Source organism: Syngnathus leptorhynchus, chromosome 17, assembly GCF_054491065.1.
Source record: "Syngnathus leptorhynchus isolate UIUO chromosome 17, UIUO_Slep, whole genome shotgun sequence".
Lineage (NCBI taxonomy): Eukaryota > Metazoa > Chordata > Actinopteri > Syngnathiformes > Syngnathidae > Syngnathus > Syngnathus leptorhynchus.
This window is the reverse complement of record NC_141211.1, coordinates 7,380,399-7,406,092: the sequence shown is the minus strand read 5'-3', so window position 1 is coordinate 7,406,092 and position 25,694 is coordinate 7,380,399. Positions and strand designations below refer to the sequence as shown.

At 39.6% G+C, this 25,694-nt stretch overlaps 1 protein-coding gene across 2 annotated transcripts in view; it reads right to left on the bottom strand.

Moving 5' to 3' along the window:
* Positions 1-246: 246 nt before the first annotated feature.
* Positions 247-25,694, bottom strand: part of ephb4a (eph receptor B4a) — a 45,908-nt gene continuing 20,460 nt past the window's right edge. For both annotated transcript variants that reach the window (XM_085936852.1, XM_085936853.1), the window contains exons 7-17: positions 25,557-25,681; positions 6,594-6,759; positions 5,982-6,081; positions 5,025-5,089; positions 4,784-4,897; positions 4,166-4,413; positions 3,871-4,086; positions 3,561-3,710; positions 3,165-3,358; positions 2,613-2,771; positions 247-2,136 (exon numbers count right to left, since the gene is read on the bottom strand). In XM_085936852.1, coding sequence (XP_085792978.1) covers positions 2,028-2,136; positions 2,613-2,771; positions 3,165-3,358; positions 3,561-3,710; positions 3,871-4,086; positions 4,166-4,413; positions 4,784-4,897; positions 5,025-5,089; positions 5,982-6,081; positions 6,594-6,759; positions 25,557-25,681 — 1,646 coding nt within the window. In that variant the 3' untranslated portion in view covers positions 247-2,027. The remainder of the gene's footprint in view (positions 2,137-2,612; positions 2,772-3,164; positions 3,359-3,560; positions 3,711-3,870; positions 4,087-4,165; positions 4,414-4,783; positions 4,898-5,024; positions 5,090-5,981; positions 6,082-6,593; positions 6,760-25,556; positions 25,682-25,694) is intronic.

Here is a 25,694-nt window from a genome sequence, read left to right as displayed (position 1 = left end):
TAAGCATTCTTGCATGACTCATCATTTTCATCAGACTTTGACTTTGAGTCATATGATGTCAATATTTCTGCTTCTTCTATGTTTATTGTTACGCTTTTTTTTTTTCTTGTTACTTAGTTGTGGCATTAAAAAAAAAAAGAATCCTAAACTCACCGGTTGATTTTGAAAGCTGCTTCGGTTGTTAGAATTGCTTTTTGCATCTACTGAGATAAACACACACCAGACAATGAATATTTATGAGTGTCTTTATTTATGAATACTGAATACAAATTATCCTACACATCAAACAGTAATCAAACATCTCTTTTAAAATCTATTATTTCAAAGTGAATATTGAGATCTTCAATATGAAGACCACGTTTGCCACGATCCTTCATAAGGAACTACTGACATGCTTGCGTCACATCCCCAGTGCTTTGGATGAAGGCTTGTCGTGATTTAGATGAGCTTTAGAGAAAAATGGCACACTAAGCGCCAGTTTGATTTACACTGATTGGAGTCTTGAGTCCACTTTCTATTGATTACAAAAGCCTCGCCATAAAACGCCCGCACACTTCCTGCACCTCATTTTGGCGTCTTCTTGTTAATCAGCGAGAGTTAATTGCGCCTCAATCTTCTTAAAGCCACCGAAAATGATCCCAGATGATAGAAAAGCCATATTTAAGCTCCTGTGAGCTACAATCTACTCCATCAGGTACATCGAAGAAAGAAAAAAAAAAGAAGGGGAAGGTTTGCAAATTAAAATCTAAAATGCCAGTTGAAAAAAAAGCATTCTGTGTTTCATGGCGCAGAGGATAAACCATTTTGCAAGAAGTGTTGCGCCTTTTCGAATGTGACTTTACGGTTTGGCAGTGCATGTATTCCCCCATGCACTGCAGAGCTGTCAGCCTCCTGGGGGACGTTATGTAAACTAATTGTCGTAAATGCTTAAAAGACTGGCCTTATTCTTTCAAAAGATACAAAATCTTGGGATTAAAAAAAAAAAAATGGAATTACAGTCTCTTCTTTTACCAAGCAAGCGCCTGTAGTCAGTAAGACAAGGAGGGGGGCGGTGGTGCTAATCAAACAGCAGCTCTGTGCAGTTATTAGCATTCCATTCTGAAACCAGGGGATTCGGCACACTGGGTGCATTATTTGTAATCGGAGTCTTGGAGAAGACTTTTTGTACAGCTTGAGGCAAAAACAGAAAGAATTTACAACGTTGAAAAGAAAAATAATAGAATAAAAATATAGTTGCTGTACATTGAAATGAAGTAAAAATATTCAACCTCTCAAAAACAGACTTAAAAAAAACAAAAAAAAACACGAATGGCCCTGGAAGATAATGAACATAAGCACTGACATTTGAGGCCAGAGAAGTTTCTGGTCATGATTTGGTCCACGTTCACGTTTCCATCAAAGCATGCTGTAGAAATAGTCACAGCATAACGGACATTGAAATTCCTGCCGTTGCGACAAGTGCTGTCTTTCTTCTTCTCCTCCACGCTAGAGCCAGACGGAGAAGGATGAGAAGAGTAATGATGAGAAGCCAGCACGGCAAAGCCGGCTTTACACGTCACACCTGAGTAAAGAGAGGTCACTTTGAAATCAAATAGACGAAGAAAAAAAAAAAATCCAACACAGTTCAAGTGTTCAGTTGCTGATATGAAAGCTGTGATCCAGATGGAAGCAGACTTGAGTGAATGGTTCTTGCGCGAACACAACAGCGAGACCTTCTCGTTGGCCTTTAACTTCTTTGCTGCCTTTGACAAGCAGCTGCTTTTCATCACCGTGTTCTTTATTCATCTCTAAGCTTGGCACTTGAAATCGGGTTCCTTCGACACATAAGGACAGCCTACTGAGTTGCTTCTGCACATGTCGGCATCTTCTGTGATGATTGAGCTCCAGGCAACTCGCATTGATTCTCAGTTTTCCGGGTTATTCATAAAAAAAAATCTGACAACGTGTCGCTTCGGGTCCAATGTAGGTCACAGGAGAGGAATCCAGAGTGCTCTGGGCTAACTTTTTGACATCCGTGTTCAGACGAGCTAGAAGGTCACTGGTGCTGTGCTCTTGTTCTGGAAGTTCATGTTCTGGATACTAGAGAGGATCTTCCTCTGATGGCCGGCCAAAGTAACACCCATGTGCAGCAAGTCTCTGAAAAGATACACAATATATATCAAAGTCAAAGTCTGCTTTATTGTCAATTTCTTTACATGTCAAGACACACAAAGAGATTGAAATTGCGTTTCCTACTATCCCACGGTGACAAGACATTACATATCATATATATATTATATTATATTGGTCCACGGACAAACAAAACATTCAAGTAAACAATACAAAAAGTAAAAACAAGAAGGCACATACAATGAATAAATAAGAGCAATAAATGAATAATAAATAAATAAATCAGAACAACATGGTTGAAAAGGAGCAATTGTGCATACAGCAGACAGTCAGAATAGAGCGCAAACGTACAGGAGGATACATATCCATGCATGTACATATACATGTGTATGTACACACACACACACACACACACACACACACACACACACACACACACACACACACACACACACACAAACAAACAAACACACACACAAGTGTGTATTGCATTAACGACTCACTGTGTTGTGATCTGACCCAGCTGCTCCACAGTAGCGAGTCCGGCTTGCAGGAAGCTGTCTTCGTAGCGTTCCATCTTGATGGCCCTCAGCCATTCCCCCACCGAGGCACAGGACGAGAGGGCCGACGGCGACCGCTGGCCGAGCAGGGGGTAGGAGGGCCTGAGGGAGGAAGGAAGAAACAAAGGAAGTCAGCAAAACAACAAGAAGAAGCTTACATAGTACTTGTCCTGCAGCTGCATTCCTGTCGAGATGTCATGAGGGGCCACGTGATTGACAGAGAGAAACAATGGGATTGGTCAGGGATGGAGCGTCCTCTACTGTACTGGGAGACAGCTAGAATGTGGACGAAATGAATCGTGCACATCAAGCTGCTGACAGGCCACAGCGGGACTTGAGGGTGCTACGCAAAATGAACGGCAGGGGCGGAATGCCTGTCACATGACTGACATAGCCGAGGAATCGGCACAAAAGGACGCGAATGCTCGTCGCCGCCGATTCTCCTCATCTGACCGCCAACCCGTCATTCAACCGAGCACATGTGCGTGGACTCACCCCGCTCCCTCCTGGGCGACTATTTTCAGCGACGCAGGGTTCCGGATCAGTTTGTCCAAGGCGCTGACCAGTTCAGCAAAACGAGGCCGGGCCGAGCGATCCTTCTGCCAGCAGTCCAGCATCAGCTGGTGTAGGTGGGTGGGGCAGTCGGGCGGAGGCGGCAGCCGATAGTCTTGCTCGATGGCATTGATTACCTGGACGCGTGGGAAAAATTCAATGATCATAGAGTGGTTTATGGACAGTTGATATTGTATTGAGCAGCTTCATTAGCCAAGATTTGACCATTTCTTTGGCTGCAAATAGTGAATTCGCTCTTAGTTGTACCAAAATGACTGGCCAGTAAGTGACTGCATCTTTGTTAATAATATCTTGACATGGATTTAGTCCTAAACTCACGTCTTGGTTGCTCATGTCCCAGTAGGGCCTCTCTCCGAAGGACATGACCTCCCACATGACGATACCGTAGCTCCACACATCTGAAGCTGATGTGAACTTTCTGAAGGCGATCGCCTCCGGCGCTGTCCAGCGGATTGGGATCTTCCCTCCCTGCACAAGTCAAAATTTCATGCTTCATCACAAGCATTCATATTCACTATATAAAGTAGTATGGCTTAAGTGAAATGAGAATTCCCAAAGATATCCGTTGTTTTTTTTTTTTTTTTGTACTGTAATGAATCAAAGTGATTGATTTGACTGGGCATCTTACCAAGGAGCTGGTGTAGGTTGGGTCAGAAGAGTTCTCCTGCAGGAAACGTGACAAGCCAAAATCGGACACTTTGCACACCAGGTTGCTGTTGATCAGGATGTTGCGAGCCGCCAGGTCTCGGTGGACATAGCTCATCTCGGCCAGATATTTCATGCCCGAGGCAATGCCGCGTAGCATCCCCACCAGCTGGATGGGCGTGAACTGGCTGTCGTTGAGCTACATTGAAGATGGAGAAAGGTTTTCAGCTGGGGAAGGCACGATTGATGTCACAGTGCGATTTTGACACCAAACTGACCCGCAGAAAAGAATCCAGAGCACCGTTCTCCATGAACTCGGTGAGGATCATGACCGGACAGCTGGCTGTGATGATTCCCTCCAAGTGTATAATGTTGGGGTGCTGGAACTGTCCCATGATGGACGCCTCGGACAGGAAGTCACGACGCTGCTTCTCGGTGTAGCCGCCTTTGAGGGTCTTTATCGCGACGTAGTTTTCTTTTTTTCCGGGGACCCTCAGCCGCCCTCGGCACACCTCCCCAAACTCCCCTGTCACCAAATAGCCACATAAACACATTTAGCCGCTTTACAAAAGAGTTTACGTCATTAGGAGGACGGACGGGTAAATGTAAAGCTTGCTTGCAGCTAGTGCTGCCCTTTGCTTTGAATAGAAGCTGTTAATACAGCTAACATGTTTATCAGTTAATAGCTTTGTGTCACAATATTGAATTCAGCCCGATAAAAAAGAAGAATATAAATTGCTTTTAAATGTCACTGAATCCATTTAGCTTAGTAAATTAGATATACTCCAGAAAATGACATTTCAAAAGAAGATAATCCGCAACTAAATAAAAGATTCCGTAAAAGGTGTTTAAGATTTTATTCCATGTCGAGCACATGCATACGACTGTCGGCTTACCGGCTCCGATAACTTCTTCAATCTTTACAAAGGAAACATCGATTTCCTTGGCAAATTCGCGTATGGCCTCATTGGGATCCTCGTAGGTGAAGGGGTCGATATAAACCTTGACCCCTTTGGGAGTAAAGCAAACAAAGTCGTGGGAAAGGAAGAGAAAACAAAGGTTAGAGAAGTATGAGCAATGATAAGCGTCGTCAAGATGAAAGGAGGATTTTTCAGCAAATGGTGGCGAACGACTTACCTTGGCCTACTAAGTACTGACTGTTCTTGTCGCTCATTTCCGGATCCTTTATGCGGCTGTGTCTCCTGTAGGTAGACGGTGACAAAATACTATTGGAGATGCACATTTAGCTTTGTTTTGTTTTTCCTGACAAACACTGTCATGCTTCATTGGTCAAATGCGAGGCAAATCATATTCATGCAAATGATCAGATGTACAAGATGAAGAAACAATAACAAAATCTTTCAGGCTGAAAAAAAAGAGAAAATATGCAGAAAAAAAACCCCCACTATAACCCGATTATTACCAGTTAAATAGAAGAGGCCTATTTCTGCATATACACAAGGGTTAATTAATTAAGCTTAATTAAGCAAGCGCCTTCTCATCACACATTTACATATAATTAATTAGGATACTATAAACTGCATCATCCATGTTGCTGCTGGAACTCAGCCGTCCTCCATTTCTAGTCCCTTACCCACCTCATAAGCCTAAAATAGCATTAATGCACCACCCTTAGAAGCAGATCTGCTGTGCGTGTGTGTGTGTGTGTGTGTGTGTGTGTGTGTTTATGTGTATGTCACAAGGTCACTGCTATTGTTCTCCTGTCCTGTGGAAACAGGGTTGGGACGCCTGCATCCTGTCTCCCCTTGCCTGCTACCTCTACCGTCATTGCAACCTCTCTCACCCACATAAACGTATATAAACACACACTTTCTCTAGTGGAGATGGCATCGCACAGTTTACTCAAACAATGAAGCCCGAGGAACGCGTCCTAATGAACAGGATAAGTTTTAGCTGTGCAAGCGAAACAAAAAGCACTGCTTGACTCCGCAAGGACAACAAATGATTTTTTGTGTAAACAACAGAACAAAGTGGCGCTAGACAGTAAAACGTGACATTCTCCCCATTTTTCCATTTCCTGTTATTCTTGCAGTGTCTCCCCCTCCCTCCCTTTCCCACTCCCGTTATTCTTACCGTATGCAATAGGCAGCCACAAAGATGAAAGTGACGAGCAGCAACATCCCGAAGGCGATAAGGATGCCGGGCACCAAGAACTGAGAGGAAGAGTCAATTCCTGGCAGAGTAGAACAGAGCAGAGAATTAAAGGCGATGCAGAAGTCAAGGGAGGAGATTCACATCAACTGAGAACAAAAGTATGAGAAGAGCAGGAAATGAAGAGAAGCCCGAAAAAGAACTACAATAAGATTGTCAGTGCAGAGACGATAACCCGGTACAAGGACAACATTCATTCCATTTAGAGAGATTACACAAAACGGCATTGAGAACAAACCAAATGAGGAAAAACCCAAATTTTTCTTTTAACCTCCCTCGAGGAGGTTACGGTTTCAACACATTTAGGATTTAGTGAGTGAGTGAGATTACACACAGAGCAAACTCTAGAGGGTCGGTCGGCAGAACCCAGTAAATCTTGGCGCAGACTCTGGAATGTTTTGTACTTTTGTTAACATAGCAAGATGTTTTTCCATGAATAATGCATGTCTTTTAATGACACGGGCAGGAGGTGAACAGGGTCGTTACGTTCACACGAGTGCTTTTGCGGTTACGATATATTTGTTTTTGTATTACCATCGGGCAGGGTGCGGAAGACTGCTGCAGGACTGAAGCTGCCATAACCGGCCATGGTTCTCGCCCGGACCTGCACTTCATACTGAGTGGCTCTGCGCAGGTCCGTCAGCACGGCCTGGTTTTTGTTACTCTCCGTGTAGTGGCAGGGATCCTCACTGCGCCGCTCCTACACGCAGAAGGAAAACACGGTTTGGCAGGTGTGAGTGAAACAGCAGTGAGTGAGGAGACGACAGACAAGTCAAACAAGAGCGGCCGACAGCTTCAATACGCCGTTTGTGCTTGGAACACCACCCGGAGCGCCACTGCTTTCTGACAAAATTCATCTTGACTCGTCGAATGTGATTATAGAACAAATAAGTTCATTATATGTTGACAACTAGAAAATTAACTCAAAACGTATTAGGGATGAACAGAAAAAAAACAAAAACAATATAATAGTGATTGCTGTTTAATATAATAATAATATAATATCACACAATTAATATAAAATAATATGTTTAATTGTGTGAAGGCGAAGGCCTTCACACATATGTTATTCTACTCCATTCACTTTATTATTATTATTATTATTATTGTGTGAAGGCGATGGCCTTCACACATATGTTATTCTACTCCATTCACTTTATTATTATTATTATTATTATTGTGTGAAGGCGAAGGCCTTCACACATATGTTATTCTACTCCATTCACTTTATTATTATTGTGTGAAGGCGATGGCCTTCACACATATGTTATTCTACTCCATTCACTTTATTGTGTGAAGGCGATGGCCTTCACACATATGTTATTCTACTCCATTCACTTTATTATTATTATTATTGTGTGAAGGCGAAGGCCTTCACACATATGTTATTCTACTCCATTCACTTTATTGTGTGAAGGCGAAGGCCTTCACACATATGTTATTCTACTCCATTCACTTTATTATTATTGTGTGAAGGCGAAGGCCTTCACACATATGTTATTCTACTCCATTCACTTTATTATTATTATTCTTCTTCTTCTATTTTATTCTCCGCGATTTCTGTCCTTCTACTTCTTCCACACAATTCAACCCATTCACTCCATTCCACTTTTCACTCATTCCAACTATTCCCGAGATGAGCGCTTCCATTTTTGGTATTCCGAAAATTCTCCGATTCCGCAAAATTCCCAAATTCCCGACAAATTTTTCCCCATTCATTCTCAATGGCACATTCAACGTTTCACATTCACGTCATTCCAGTTTCAAATTCACGTCATTCAGCACATTCACATCACATTGGGAAAGATTCTCAACATTCCCCAAATTCCCACTTCCCCAAAATTCCGCCAAATTCCCAAAAAATTCCCCAAAATTCCGTTTTTCACCTCTAAATTCCACGTTTTTCAACCCATTCAACCCATTCCAGTTTTCAACTCTTCATATTCTTCCACGCAATTCCCCAAATTCCCACTTCCCAAAAATTCTGCATTTTCAAATTTGAAATTCCACCAAATTCCACCAAATTCCCCAAAATTCCGTTTTTCACCTCTAGTTTCCACATTATTCAACCGATTCAACCCATTCCAGCTTTCAACTCTTCATATTCTTCCACGCTATTCCCCAAATTCCCACTTCCCAAAAATTCCGCGTTTTCAAATTTGAAATTCCACCAAATTCCACCAAATTCCACCAAATTCCCCAAAATTCCGTTTTTCACCTCAAAATTCTACGTTTCTCGAGAAATTCAACTCATTCCAAAATCATTCCACAGTATTCCCCAAAAAAAAAATTCAGCTTTTCGCCTTCACACGCAATTTCTCCAGAAATTGCAAATTCTAGTTATTATTATTATTCTTCTTCTTCTATTTTATTCTCCGCGATTTCTGTCCTTCTACTTCTTCCACACAATTCAACCCATTCACTCCATTCCACTTTTCACTCATTCCAACTATTCCCGAGATGAGCGCTTCCATTTTTGGTATTCCGAAAATTCTCCGATTCCGCAAAATTCCCAAATTCCCGACAAATTTTTCCCCATTCATTCTCAATGGCACATTCAACGTTTCACATTCACGTCATTCCAGTTTCAAATTCACGTCATTCAGCACATTCACATCACATTGGGAAAGATTCTCAACATTCCCCAAATTCCCACTTCCCCAAAATTCCGCCAAATTCCCAAAAAATTCCCCAAAATTCCGTTTTTCACCTCTAAATTCCACGTTTTTCAACCCATTCAACCCATTCCAGTTTTCAACTCTTCATATTCTTCCACGCAATTCCCCAAATTCCCACTTCCCAAAAATTCTGCATTTTCAAATTTGAAATTCCACCAAATTCCACCAAATTCCCCAAAATTCCGTTTTTCACCTCTAGTTTCCACATTATTCAACCGATTCAACCCATTCCAGCTTTCAACTCTTCATATTCTTCCACGCTATTCCCCAAATTCCCACTTCCCAAAAATTCCGCGTTTTCAAATTTGAAATTCCACCAAATTCCACCAAATTCCACCAAATTCCCCAAAATTCCGTTTTTCACCTCAAAATTCTACGTTTCTCGAGAAATTCAACTCATTCCAAAATCATTCCACAGTATTCCCCAAAAAAAAAATTCAGCTTTTCGCCTTCACACGCAATTTCTCCAGAAATTGCAAATTCTAGTTATTATTATTATTATTATTATTATTCTATTTTATTCTCCGCGATTTCTGTCCTTCTACTTCTTCCACACAATTCAACCCATTCACTCCATTCCACTTTTCACTCATTCCAACTATTCCCGAGATGAGCGCTTCCATTTTTGGTATTCCGAAAATTCTCCGATTCCGCAAAATTCCCAAATTCCCGACAAATTTTTCCCCATTCATTCTCAATGGCACATTCAACGTTTCACATTCACGTCATTCCAGTTTCAAATTCACGTCATTCAGCACATTCACATCACATTGGGAAAGATTCTCAACATTCCCCAAATTCCCACTTCCCCAAAATTCCGCCAAATTCCCAAAAAATTCCCCAAAATTCCGTTTTTCACCTCTAAATTCCACGTTTTTCAACCCATTCAACCCATTCCAGTTTTCAACTCTTCATATTCTTCCACGCAATTCCCCAAATTCCCACTTCCCAAAAATTCTGCATTTTCAAATTTGAAATTCCACCAAATTCCACCAAATTCCCCAAAATTCCGTTTTTCACCTCTAGTTTCCACATTATTCAACCGATTCAACCCATTCCAGCTTTCAACTCTTCATATTCTTCCACGCTATTCCCCAAATTCCCACTTCCCAAAAATTCCGCGTTTTCAAATTTGAAATTCCACCAAATTCCACCAAATTCCACCAAATTCCCCAAAATTCCGTTTTTCACCTCAAAATTCTACGTTTCTCGAGAAATTCAACTCATTCCAAAATCATTCCACAGTATTCCCCAAAAAAAAAATTCAGCTTTTCGCCTTCACACGCAATTTCTCCAGAAATTGCAAATTCTAGTTGTGTGAAGGCGATGGCCTTCACACATATGTTATTCTACTCCATTCACTTTATTATTATTATTATTATTATTATTATTATTCTATTTTATTCTCCGCGATTTCTGTCCTTCTACTTCTTCCACACAATTCAACCCATTCACTCCATTCCACTTTTCACTCATTCCAACTATTCCCGAGATGAGCGCTTCCATTTTTGGTATTCCGAAAATTCTCCGATTCCGCAAAATTCCCAAATTCCCGACAAATTTTTCCCCATTCATTCTCAATGGCACATTCAACGTTTCACATTCACGTCATTCCAGTTTCAAATTCACGTCATTCAGCACATTCACATCACATTGGGAAAGATTCTCAACATTCCCCAAATTCCCACTTCCCCAAAATTCCGCCAAATTCCCAAAAAATTCCCCAAAATTCCGTTTTTCACCTCTAAATTCCACGTTTTTCAACCCATTCAACCCATTCCAGTTTTCAACTCTTCATATTCTTCCACGCAATTCCCCAAATTCCCACTTCCCAAAAATTCTGCATTTTCAAATTTGAAATTCCACCAAATTCCACCAAATTCCCCAAAATTCCGTTTTTCACCTCTAGTTTCCACATTATTCAACCGATTCAACCCATTCCAGCTTTCAACTCTTCATATTCTTCCACGCTATTCCCCAAATTCCCACTTCCCAAAAATTCCGCGTTTTCAAATTTGAAATTCCACCAAATTCCACCAAATTCCACCAAATTCCCCAAAATTCCGTTTTTCACCTCAAAATTCTACGTTTCTCGAGAAATTCAACTCATTCCAAAATCATTCCACAGTATTCCCCAAAAAAAAAATTCAGCTTTTCGCCTTCACACGCAATTTCTCCAGAAATTGCAAATTCTAGTTATTATTCTTCTTCTTCTATTTTATTCTCCGCGATTTCTGTCCTTCTACTTCTTCCACACAATTCAACCCATTCACTCCATTCCACTTTTCACTCATTCCAACTATTCCCGAGATGAGCGCTTCCATTTTTGGTATTCCGAAAATTCTCCGATTCCGCAAAATTCCCAAATTCCCGACAAATTTTTCCCCATTCATTCTCAATGGCACATTCAACGTTTCACATTCACGTCATTCCAGTTTCAAATTCACGTCATTCAGCACATTCACATCACATTGGGAAAGATTCTCAACATTCCCCAAATTCCCACTTCCCCAAAATTCCGCCAAATTCCCAAAAAATTCCCCAAAATTCCGTTTTTCACCTCTAAATTCCACGTTTTTCAACCCATTCAACCCATTCCAGTTTTCAACTCTTCATATTCTTCCACGCAATTCCCCAAATTCCCACTTCCCAAAAATTCTGCATTTTCAAATTTGAAATTCCACCAAATTCCACCAAATTCCCCAAAATTCCGTTTTTCACCTCTAGTTTCCACATTATTCAACCGATTCAACCCATTCCAGCTTTCAACTCTTCATATTCTTCCACGCTATTCCCCAAATTCCCACTTCCCAAAAATTCCGCGTTTTCAAATTTGAAATTCCACCAAATTCCACCAAATTCCACCAAATTCCCCAAAATTCCGTTTTTCACCTCAAAATTCTACGTTTCTCGAGAAATTCAACTCATTCCAAAATCATTCCACAGTATTCCCCAAAAAAAAAATTCAGCTTTTCGCCTTCACACGCAATTTCTCCAGAAATTGCAAATTCTAGTTGTGTGAAGGCGAAGGCCTTCACACATATGTTATTCTACTCCATTCACTTTATTATTATTATTATTATTGTGTGAAGGCGAAGGCCTTCACACATATGTTATTCTACTCCATTCACTTTATTATTATTATTATTATTATTCTTCTTCTTCTATTTTATTCTCCGCGATTTCTGTCCTTCTACTTCTTCCACACAATTCAACCCATTCACTCCATTCCACTTTTCACTCATTCCAACTATTCCCGAGATGAGCGCTTCCATTTTTGGTATTCCGAAAATTCTCCGATTCCGCAAAATTCCCAAATTCCCGACAAATTTTTCCCCATTCATTCTCAATGGCACATTCAACGTTTCACATTCACGTCATTCCAGTTTCAAATTCACGTCATTCAGCACATTCACATCACATTGGGAAAGATTCTCAACATTCCCCAAATTCCCACTTCCCCAAAATTCCGCCAAATTCCCAAAAAATTCCCCAAAATTCCGTTTTTCACCTCTAAATTCCACGTTTTTCAACCCATTCAACCCATTCCAGTTTTCAACTCTTCATATTCTTCCACGCAATTCCCCAAATTCCCACTTCCCAAAAATTCTGCATTTTCAAATTTGAAATTCCACCAAATTCCACCAAATTCCCCAAAATTCCGTTTTTCACCTCTAGTTTCCACATTATTCAACCGATTCAACCCATTCCAGCTTTCAACTCTTCATATTCTTCCACGCTATTCCCCAAATTCCCACTTCCCAAAAATTCCGCGTTTTCAAATTTGAAATTCCACCAAATTCCACCAAATTCCACCAAATTCCCCAAAATTCCGTTTTTCACCTCAAAATTCTACGTTTCTCGAGAAATTCAACTCATTCCAAAATCATTCCACAGTATTCCCCAAAAAAAAAATTCAGCTTTTCGCCTTCACACGCAATTTCTCCAGAAATTGCAAATTCTAGTTATTATTATTATTATTCTATTTTATTCTCCGCGATTTCTGTCCTTCTACTTCTTCCACACAATTCAACCCATTCACTCCATTCCACTTTTCACTCATTCCAACTATTCCCGAGATGAGCGCTTCCATTTTTGGTATTCCGTAAATTCTCCGATTCCGCAAAATTCCCAAATTCCCGACAATTTTTTCCCCATTCATTCTCAATGGCACATTCAACATTTCACATTCACGTCATTCCAGTTTGAAATTCACGTCATTCCAGTTTGAAATTCACGTCATTCATCACATTCACGTCACATTGGGAAAGATTCCCAACATTCCCCAAATTCCCACTTCCCAAAAATTCCGCCAAATTCCACCAAATTCCCCAAAATTCCGTTTTTCCCCTCTAAATTCCACGTTTTTCAACCCATTCAACCCATTCCAGCTTTCAACTCTTCATATTCTTCCACGCTATTCCCCAAATTCCCACTTACCAAAAATTCCGCATTTTCAAATAATAAATTCCACCAAATTCCACCAAATTCCACCAAATTCACCCAAATTCCACCAAATTCCACCAACTTCCCCAAAATTCCGTTTTTCACCTCTAAATTCCACGTTTTTCAACCCATTCAACCCATTCCAGCTTTCAACTCTTCATATTCTTCCACGCTATTCCCCAAATTCCCACTTCCCAAAAATTCCGCATTTTCAAATTTGAAATTCCACCAAATTCCACCAAATTCACCCAAATTCCGTTTTTCACCTCTAAATTCCACGTTTTTCAACGGATTCAACCCATTCCAACTTTATTCACCTTATGCTTCCCATATTCACCCCCTTGACCCCCACTTCCACTATGTGGCGGCCATCTTGGATTGACCCTAAAGTGACCCCAATGAGCCCTGATTGGACCGGAAGTGACCCCAGGGACCCCGGAAGTGACCCCAAATAGACCGGAAGTGACCCCCAATGAACCGGAAGTGACCTCAGGCAAACCGGAAGTGACCTCAGGCAAACCGGAAGTGACCCTAAATAAACCGGAAGTGACCTCAGGCAAACCGGAAGTGACCCCAGGTAAACCGGAAGTGACCCAAATAAACAGGAAGTGACCTCAGGTAAACCGGAAGTGACCCAAATAAACCGGAAATGACCAAAATAAAACCAGAAGTGACCCAAAAAATATTCAGCTTCTTCGCCTTCACACGCAATTTCTCCAGAAATTGCAAATTCTAGTTATTATTATTATTATTCTATTTTATTCTCCGCGATTTCTGTCCTTCTACTTCTTCCACACAATTCAACCCATTCACTCCATTCCACTTTTCACTCATTCCAACTATTCCCGAGATGAGCGCTTCCATTTTTGGTATTCCGAAAATTCTCCGATTCCGCAAAATTCCCAAATTCCCGACAAATTTTTCCCCATTCATTCTCAATGGCACATTCAACGTTTCACATTCACGTCATTCCAGTTTCAAATTCACGTCATTCAGCACATTCACATCACATTGGGAAAGATTCTCAACATTCCCCAAATTCCCACTTCCCAAAAATTCCGCAAAATTCCACCAAATTCCCCAAAATTCAGTTTTTCACCTCTAAATTCCACGTTTTTCAACCGATTCAACCCATTCCAGTTTTCAACTCTTCATATTCTTCCACGCTATTCCCCAAATTCCCACTTCCCAAAAATTCCGCATTTTCAAATTTGAAATTCCACCAAATTCCACTAAATTCCCCAAAATTCCGTTATTCACCTCTAAATTCCACGTTTTTCAACCGATTCAACCCATTCCAGTTTTCAACTCTTCATATTCTTCCACGCTATTCCCCAAATTCCCACTTCCCAAAAATTCCGCATTTTCAAATTTGAAATTCCACCAAATTCCACCAAATTCCACTAAATTCCCCAAAATTCCGTTATTCACCTTTAAATTCCACGTTTTTCAACCGATTCAACCCATTCCAGTTTTCAACTCTTCATATTCTTCCACGCTATTCCCCAAATTCCCACTTCCCAAAAATTCCGCATTTTCAAATTTGAAATTCCACCAAATTCCACCAAATTCCCCAAAATTCCGTTTTTCACCTCTAAATTCCACGTTTTTCAACGGATTCAACCCATTCCAACTTTATTCACCTTATGCTTCCCATATTCACCCCATTGACCCCCACTTCCACTATGTGGCGGCCATCTTGGATTGACCCTAAAGTGACCCCAATGAGCCCTGATTGGACCGTAAGTGACCCCAGGGACCCCGTAAGTGACCCCAAATAGACCGGAAGTGACCCCCAATGAACCGGAAGTGACCTCAGGCAAACCGGAAGTGACCTCAGGCAAACCGGAAGTGACCCTAAATAGACCGGAAGTGACCTCAGGAAAACCGGAAGTGACCCCAGGTAAACCGGAAGTGACCCAAATAAACCGGAAGTGACTCAAATAAACCGGAAGTGACCCAAATAAACCGGAAATGACCAAAATAAAACCAGAAGTGACCCAAATCACACTGGAAGTGACGATTGCAACAAAAAGTGCCCCAAATAGCTACATTTTCGCTAACTTTTTCAATTTTTGTCCGATTCAACCCGTTTCAACATTTAACTCCGAAAGTGACAATTAGAAAGCCATATATTTAGTTTCGTTCCAAATTTCAAAACTTTTTGGCGCAATTTTTTTTTAAAATTCCCATTCATTCTCAATGGAGATTTATTATTTGCTCTAACTTCTACATTTTTTAACCGATTCAACCCATTCCAGCTTTCAACTCTTCATATTCTTCCACGTTTTTTTTCCAAATTCCCACTTCAGAAAAATTCCACATTTTCAAATTTGAAATTCCACCAAATTCCACCAAATTCCACTAAATTCCACCAAATTCCCTAAAATTCCGTTTTTCACCTCTAAATTCTACGTTTCTCGAGAAATTCAACTCATTCCAAAATCATTCCACAGTATTCCCTAAAAAAAAAATTCAGCTTTTTCGCCTTCACACGCAATTTCTCCAGAAATTGCAAATTCTAGTTAGTGTGAAGGTGAAGACCTTCACACTATTGTTATTCCTGTCCTTTATTATTATTATTATTATTATTTTACTTATTCTGCCTGTTTTTTCGCCGTTAAACTACTTCCACATACTTCAACCTATTCACTCCGTTCCACTTTTCACTTATTCCAAATATTCATGACACGGCTGCTTACATTTCAAACATTCAAAAAATTTTCCGTTTTCACAAAATTCACAAATTTCCGGCAATTTTTCCCCATTCATTCTTAATGGCAGATTCAACATTTCACATTTACGTTGTTCCAGTTTGAAATTCACATAATTCAACCCATTCCAATCACATTGGGGACATTCCCAAACTTGGCAAATTCAAAATTTTCACATATTCACGTTTCAAAATTTCACAAAATTTCACAAAATTCCACAAAATTCCACAAAATTTCCTTTTTCACTTCTAATTTCAACATACTTCAACCGATTCAACTCGTTCCAACTTTCAACTGTTCATCTTTTCCCTACCTATTCCACACCTTCCCATTCAGCAAAAATTTCACATTTTTCAAATTTGAAATTCAACCAAATTCTGCAAAATTCTCGTTTTTCACCTCTAGTTTCCACATTTTTCAACCGATTCAACCCATTCCACTTTTCAACTCTTCATATTCTTCCTACCTATTCCCCAAATTCCCACTTAACAAAAATTCCACATTTTTCAAATTTGAAATTCAACCAAAATTTCCTTTTTCCACTCTAATTTCAACATTCTTCAACCGATTCAACCCATTCCAATTGTATTCACTATGTTCAACTTATGCATTTTCGCTAACTTTTTCAATTTTTGTCCGATTCAACCCGTTTAAACATTTATCTCCGAGAGTGACAACTAGACAGCCGTATATTTCGTTTCGTTCCAAATTTCAAAACTTTTTGGCGCAATTTTTTTTAAAAATTCCCATTCATTCTCAATGGGGATTTATCATTTGCTCTAACTTCTACATTTTTCAACCGATTCAACCCATTCCAACTTTCAACTCTTCATATTCTTCCTGCCTATTCCCCAAATTCAAACTTACCATAAATTCCACATTTTGAAATTTGAAATTCAACCAAATTTTCCAAAATTTCCCTTTTCCACTCTAATTTCTACATTTTTCAACCGATTCAACTCGTTTCAACTTTCAACTCTTCATATTCTTCCTCCCTATTCCCCAAATTCAAACTTACCATAAATTCCACATTTTCAAATTTGAAATTCAACCAAATTTTCCAAAATTTCCCTTTTCCACTCTAATTTCGACATTTTTCAACCGATTCGACTCGTTTCAACATCATTCTTCGGCATTCCCCGAGTATTTTTTCAACTTCTTCACCTTCACACGCAATTTCCTCAGGAATTGCAAATTCTAGTTGTGTGAAGGCGAAGGCCTTCACACATATGTTATTCTACTCCATTCACTTTATTATTGTGTGAAGGCGAAGGCCTTCACACATATGTTATTCTACTCCATTCACTTTATTATTATTATTATTATTATTATTATTCTATTTTATTCTCCGCGATTTCTGTCCTTCTTCTTCTTCCACACAATTCAACCCATTCACTCCATTCCACTTTTCACTCATTCCAACTATTCCCGAGATGAGCGCTTCCATTTTTGGTATTCCGAAAATTCTCCGATTCCGCAAAATTCCCAAATTCCCGACAAATTTTTCCCCATTCATTCTCAATGGCACATTCAACGTTTCACATTCACGTCATTCCAGTTTCACATTCACGTCATTCCAGTTTCAAATTCACGTCATTCAGCACATTCACATCACATTGGGAAAGATTCTCAACATTCCCCAAATTCCCACTTCCCAAAAATTCCGCCAAATTCCCCAAAATTCCCCAAAATTCCGTTTTTCACCTCTAAATTCCACGTTTTTCAACCGATTCAACCCATTCCAGTTTTCAACTCTTCATATTCTTCCACGCTATTCCCCAAATTCCCACTTCCCAAAAATTCCGCATTTTCAAATTTGAAATTCCACCAAATTCCACCAAATTCCACTAAATTCCCCAAAATTCCGTTATTCACCTCTTAATTCCACGTTTTTCAACCGATTCAACCCATTCCAGTTTTCAACTCTTCATATTCTTCCACGCTATTCCCCAAATTCCCACTTCCCAAAAATTCCGCATTTTCAAATTTGAAATTCCACCAAATTCCACCAAATTCCCCAAAATTCCGTTTTTCACCTCTAAATTCCACGTTTTTCAACCCATTCAACCCATTCCAGCTTTCAACTCTTCATATTCTTCCACGCTATTCCCCAAATTCCCACTTCCCAAAAATTCCGCATTTTCAAATTTGAAATTCCACCAAATTCCACCAAATTCCACCAAATTCCACCAAATTCCACTAAATTCCACCAAATTCACCCAAATTCCGTTTTTCACCTCTAAATTCCACGTTTTTCAACGGATTCAACCCATTCCAACTTTATTCACCTCATGCTTCCCATATTCACCCCCTTGACCCCCACTTCCACTATGTGGCGGCCATCTTGGATTGACCCTAGTGACCCCAATGAGCCCTGATTGGACCGGAAGTGACCCCAGGGACCCCGGAAGTGACCCCAAATAGACCGGAAGTGACCCCCAATGAACCGGAAGTGACCTCAGGCAAACCGGAAGTGACCTCAGGCAAACCGGAAGTGACCCTAAATAAACCGGAAGTGACCTCAGGCAAACCGGAAGTGACCCCAGGTAAACCGGAAGTGACCCAAATAAACAGGAAGTGACCTCAGGTAAACCGGAAGTGACCCAAATAAACCGGAAATGACCAAAATAAAACCAGAAGTGACCCAAAAAATATTCAGCTTCTTCGCCTTCACACGCAATTTCTCCAGAAATTGCAAATTCTAGTTATTATTATTATTATTATTATTATTCTATTTTATTCTCCGCGATTTCTGTCCTTCTACTTCTTCCACACAATTCAACCCATTCACTCCATTCCACTTTTCACTCATTCCAACTATTCCCGAGATGAGCGCTTCCATTTTTGGTATTCCGAAAATTCTCCGATTCCGCAAAATTCCCAAATTCCCGACAAATTTTTCCCCATTCATTCTCAATGGCACATTCAACGTTTCACATTCACGTCATTCCAGTTTCAAATTCACGTCATTCCAGTTTCAAATTCACGTCATTCAGCACATTCACATCACATTGGGAAAGATTCTCAACATTCCCCAAATTCCCACTTCCCAAAAATTCCGCAAAATTCCACCAAATTCCCCAAAATTCAGTTTTTCACCTCTAAATTCCACGTTTTTCAACCGATTCAACCCATTCCAGTTTTCAACTCTTCATATTCTTCCACGCTATTCCCCAAATTCCCACTTCCCAAAAATTCCGCATTTTCAAATTTGAAATTCCACCAAATTCCACTAAATTCCCCAAAATTCCGTTATTCACCTCTAAATTCCACGTTTTTCAACCGATTCAACCCATTCCAGTTTTCAACTCTTCATATTCTTCCACGCTATTCCCCAAATTCCCACTTCCCAAAAATTCCGCATTTTCAAATTTGAAATTCCACCAAATTCCACCAAATTCCACTAAATTCCCCAAAATTCCGTTATTCACCTTTAAATTCCACGTTTTTCAACCGATTCAACCCATTCCAGTTTTCAACTCTTCATATTCTTCCACGCTATTCCCCAAATTCCCACTTCCCAAAAATTCCGCATTTTCAAATTTGAAATTCCACCAAATTCCACCAAATTCCCCAAAATTCCGTTTTTCACCTCTAAATTCCACGTTTTTCAACGGATTCAACCCATTCCAACTTTATTCACCTTATGCTTCCCATATTCACCCCATTGACCCCCACTTCCACTATGTGGCGGCCATCTTGGATTGACCCTAAAGTGACCCCAATGAGCCCTGATTGGACCGGAAGTGACCCCAGGGACCCCGTAAGTGACCCCAAATAGACCGGAAGTGACCCCCAATGAACCGGAAGTGACCTCAGGTAAACCGGAAGTGACCTCAGGCAAACCGGAAGTGACCCTAAATAAACCGGAAGTGACCTCAGGCAAACCGGAAGTGACCCCAGGTAAACCGGAAGTGACCCAAATAAACAGGAAGTGACCTCAGGTAAACCGGAAGTGACCCAAATAAACCGGAAATGACCAAAATAAAACCAGAAGTGACCCAAAAAATATTCAGCTTCTTCGCCTTCACACGCAATTTCTCCAGAAATTGCAAATTCTAGTTATTATTATTATTCTATTTTATTCTCCGCGATTTCTGTCCTTCTTCTTCTTCCACACAATTCAACCCATTCACTCCATTCCACTTTTCACTCATTCCAACTATTCCCGAGATGAGCGCTTCCATTTTTGGTATTCCGAAAATTCTCCGATTCCGCAAAATTCCCAAATTCCCGACAAATTTTTCCCCATTCATTCTCAATGGCACATTCAACGTTTCACATTCACGTCATTCCAGTTTCACATTCACGTCATTCCAGTTTCAAATTCACGTCATTCAGCACATTCACATCCCATTGGGAAAGATTCTCAACATTCCCCAAATTCCCACTTCCCAAAAATTCCGCCAAATTCCCCAAAATTCCCCAAAATTCCGTTTTTCACCTCTAAATTCCACGTTTTTCAACCGATTCAACCCATTCCAGTTTTCAACTCTTCATATTCTTCCACGCTATTCCCCAAATTCCCACTTCCCAAAAATTCCGCATTTTCAAATTTGAAATTCCACCAAATTCCACCAAATTCCCCAAAATTCCGTTTTTCACCTCTAAATTCCACGTTTTTCAACCCATTCAACCCATTCCAGCTTTCAACTCTTCATATTCTTCCACGCAATTCCCCAAATTCCCACTTCCCAAAAATTCTGCATTTTCAAATTTGAAATTCCACCAAATTCCACCAAATTCCCCAAAATTCCGTTTTTCACCTCTAGTTTCCACATTATTCAACCGATTCAACCCATTCCAGCTTTCAACTCTTCATATTCTTCCACGCTATTCCCCAAATTCCCACTTCCCAAAAATTCCGCGTTTTCAAATTTGAAATTCCACCAAATTCCACTAAATTCCACCAAATTCCCCAAAATTCAGTTTTTCACCTCAAAATTCTACGTTTCTCGAGAAATTCAACTCATTCCAAAATCATTCCACAGTATTCCCCAAAAAAAAAATTCAGCTTTTCGCCTTCACACGCAATTTCTCCAGAAATTGCAAATTCTAGTTGTGTGAAGGCGATGGCCTTCACACATATGTTATTCTACTCCATTCACTTTATTGTGTGAAGGCGAAGGCCTTCACACATATGTTATTCTACTCCATTCACTTTATTAGTGTGAAGGTGAAGACCTTCACACTATTGTTATTCCTGTCCTTTATTATTAGTGTGAAGGTGAAGACCTTCACACTATTGTTATTCCTGTCCTTTATTATTATTATTATTATTATTATTATTTTACTTATTCTGCCTGTTTTTTCGCCGTTCAACTACTTCCACATACTTCAACCTATTCACTCCGTTCCACTTTTCACTTATTCCAAATATTCATGACACGGCTGCTCACATTTCAAACATTCAAAAAATTTTCCGTTTTCACAAAATTCACAAATTTCCGGCAATTTTTCCCCATTCATTCTTAATGGCAGATTCAACATTTCACATTTACGTTGTTCCAGTTTGAAATTCACATCATTCAACCCATTCAAATCACATTGGGGACATTCCCAAACTTGGCAAATTCAAAATTTTCACATATTCACGTTTCAAAATTTCACAAAATTTCACAAAATTCCACAAAATTCCACAAAATTTCCTTTTTCACTTCTAATTTCAACATACTTCAACCGATTCAACTCGTTCCAACTTTCAACTGTTCATCTTTTCCCTACCTATTCCACACCTTCCCATTCAGCAAAAATTTCACATTTTTCAAATTTGAAATTCAACCAAATTCTGCAAAATTCTCGTTTTTCACCTCTAGTTTCCACATTTTTCAACCGATTCAACCCATTCCACTTTTCAACTCTTCATATTCTTCCTCCCTATTCCCCAAATTCACACTTACCATAAATTCCACATTTTCAAATTTGAAATTCAACCAAATTTTCCGAAATTTCCTTTTTCCACTCTAATTTCTACATTTTTCAACCGATTCGACTCGTTTCAACATCATTCTTCGGCATTCCCCGAGTATTTCTTCAACTTCTTCACCTTCACACGCAATTTCCTCAGGAATTGCAAATTCTAGTTATTATTATTATTTTACTTATTCTGCCTGTTTTTTCGCCGTTAAACTACTTCCACATACTTCAACCGATTCACTCCGTTCCACTTTTCACTTATTCCAAATATTCAGGAATCGCGCGCTCAAATTTTATACATTCAAAAAATTTTCCGTTTTCACAAAATTCACAAATTTCCGGCAATTTTTCCCCATTCATTCTTAATGGCAGATTCAACATTTCACATTTACGTTGTTCCAGTTTGAAATTCACATCATTCAACCCATTCAAATCACATTGGGGACATTCCCAAACTTGGCAAATTCAAAATTTTCACATATTCACGTTTCAAAATTTCACAAAATTTCACAAAATTCCACAAAATTCCACAAAATTTCCTTTTTCACTTCTAATTTCTACATACTTCAACCGATTCAACTCGTTCCAACTTTCAACTCTTCATATTCTTCCTCCCTATTCCACACCTTCCCATTCAGCAAAAATTTCACATTTTTCAAATTTGAAATTCAACCAAATTCTGCAAAATTTCCTTTTTCCACTCTAATTTCCACATTTTTCAACCGATTCAACCCATTCCACTTTTCAACTCTTCATATTCTTCCTACCTATTCCCCAAATTCCCACTTAACAAAAATTCCACATTTTTCAAATTTGAAATTCAACCAAAATTTCCTTTTTCCACTCTAATTTCAACATTCTTCAACCGATTCAACCCATTCCAATTGTATTCACTATGTTCAACTTATGCATTTTCGCTAACTTTTTCAATTTTTGTCCGATTCAACCCGTTTCAACATTTATCTCCGAGAGTGACAACTAGACAGCCGTATATTTCGTTTCGTTCCAAATTTCAAAACTTTTTGGCGCAATTTTTTTTTTAAATTCCCATTCATTCTCAATGGGGATTTATAATTTGCTCTAACTTCTACATTTTTCAACCGATTCAACCCATTCCAACTTTCAACTCTTCATATTCTTCCTGCCTATTCCCCAAATTCAAACTTACCATAAATTCCACTTTTTCAAATTTGAAATTCAACCAAATTCTGCAAAATTTCCTTTTTCCACTCTAATTTCCACATTTTTCAACCGATTCAACCCATTCCACTTTTCAACTCTTCATATTCTTCCTACCTATTCCCCAAATTCCCACTTAACAAAAATTCCACATTTTCAAATTTGAAATTCAACCAAAATTTCCGAAATTTCCCTTTTCCACTCTAATTTCTACATTTTTCAACCGATTCGACTCGTTTCAACATCATTCTTCGGCATTCCCCGAGTATTTATTCAACTTCTTCACCTTCACACGCAATTTCCTCAGGAATTGCAAATTCTAGTTATTATTATTATTATTCTATTTTATTCTCCGCGATTTCTGTCCTTCTACTTCTTCCACACAATTCAACCCATTCACTCCATTCCACTTTTCACTCATTCCAACTATTCCCGAGATGAGCGCTTCCATTTTTGGTATTCCGTAAATTCTCAGATTCCGCAAAATTCCCAAATTCCCGACAATTTTTTCCCCATTCATTCTCAATGGCACATTCAACATTTCACATTCACGTCATTCCAGTTTGAAATTCACGTCATTCCAGTTTGAAATTCACGTCATTCATCACATTCACGTCACATTGGGAAAGATTCCCAACATTCCCCAAATTCCCACTTCCCAAAAATTCCGCCAAATTCCACCAAATTCCCCAAAATTCCGTTTTTCACCTCTAAATTCCACGTTTTTCAACCCATTCAACCCATTCCAGCTTTCAACTCTTCATATTCTTCCACGCTATTCCCCAAATTCCCACTTACCAAAAATTCCGCATTTTCAAATAATAAATTCCACCAAATTCCACCAAATTCCACCAAATTCACCCAAATTCCACCAAATTCCACCAACTTCCCCAAAATTCCGTTTTTCACCTCTAAATTCCACGTTTTTCAACCCATTCAACCCATTCCAGCTTTCAACTCTTCATATTCTTCCACGCTATTCCCCAAATTCCCACTTCCCAAAAATTCCGCATTTTCAAATTTGAAATTCCACCAAATTCCACCAAATTCACCCAAATTCCGTTTTTCACCTCTAAATTCCACGTTTTTCAACGGATTCAACCCATTCCAACTTTATTCACCTTATGCTTCCCATATTCACCCCCTTGACCCCCACTTCCACTATGTGGCGGCCATCTTGGATTGACCCTAAAGTGACCCCAATGAGCCCTGATTGGACCGGAAGTGACCCCAGGGACCCCGGAAGTGACCCCAAATAGACCGGAAGTGACCCCCAATGAACCGGAAGTGACCTCAGGCAAACCGGAAGTGACCTCAGGCAAACCGGAAGTGACCCTAAATAAACCGGAAGTGACCTCAGGCAAACCGGAAGTGACCTCAGGCAAACCGGAAGTGACCCTAAATAAACCGGAAGTGACCTCAGGCAAACCGGAAGTGACCCCAGGTAAACCGGAAGTGACCCAAATAAACAGGAAGTGACCTCAGGTAAACCGGAAGTGACCCAAATAAACCGGAAATGACCAAAATAAAACCAGAAGTGACCCAAAAAATATTCAGCTTCTTCGCCTTCACACGCAATTTCTCCAGAAATTGCAAATTCTAGTTATTATTCTTCTTCTTCTATTTTATTCTCCGCGATTTCTGTCCTTCTACTTCTTCCACACAATTCAACCCATTCACTCCATTCCACTTTTCACTCATTCCAACTATTCCCGAGATGAGCGCTTCCATTTTTGGTATTCCGAAAATTCTCCGATTCCGCAAAATTCCCAAATTCCCGACAAATTTTTCCCCATTCATTCTCAATGGCACATTCAACGTTTCACATTCACGTCATTCCAGTTTCAAATTCACGTCATTCAGCACATTCACATCACATTGGGAAAGATTCTCAACATTCCCCAAATTCCCACTTCCCCAAAATTCCGCCAAATTCCCAAAAAATTCCCCAAAATTCCGTTTTTCACCTCTAAATTCCACGTTTTTCAACCCATTCAACCCATTCCAGTTTTCAACTCTTCATATTCTTCCACGCAATTCCCCAAATTCCCACTTCCCAAAAATTCTGCATTTTCAAATTTGAAATTCCACCAAATTCCACCAAATTCCCCAAAATTCCGTTTTTCACCTCTAGTTTCCACATTATTCAACCGATTCAACCCATTCCAGCTTTCAACTCTTCATATTCTTCCACGCTATTCCCCAAATTCCCACTTCCCAAAAATTCCGCGTTTTCAAATTTGAAATTCCACCAAATTCCACCAAATTCCACCAAATTCCCCCAAATTCCGTTTTTCACCTCAAAATTCTACGTTTCTCGAGAAATTCAACTCATTCCAAAATCATTCCACAGTATTCCCCAAAAAAAAAATTCAGCTTTTCGCCTTCACACGCAATTTCTCCAGAAATTGCAAATTCTAGTATAATAATAACAACAATAATAATTAATAAGTAGATGCTGAAGAATGAATACATATTTATTGTTGCTATACTTTTTGTATCCTACTTCTAAAGACTTTGTATCCAAATGAGTTGTATGAAAAGAAAAATCCAGATGCTTGTACCTTTTCACAGTAGCGTAGTTGATACTGCAAAATGGTGTAGTGTGGCTGCACAGGCACGGACCAGTGAAGCGTTAAGCTGCTCTCTGTGGACTGGCTTTTACGAATCACAGACACCAGCGACGGCACTGTGAAGATAGA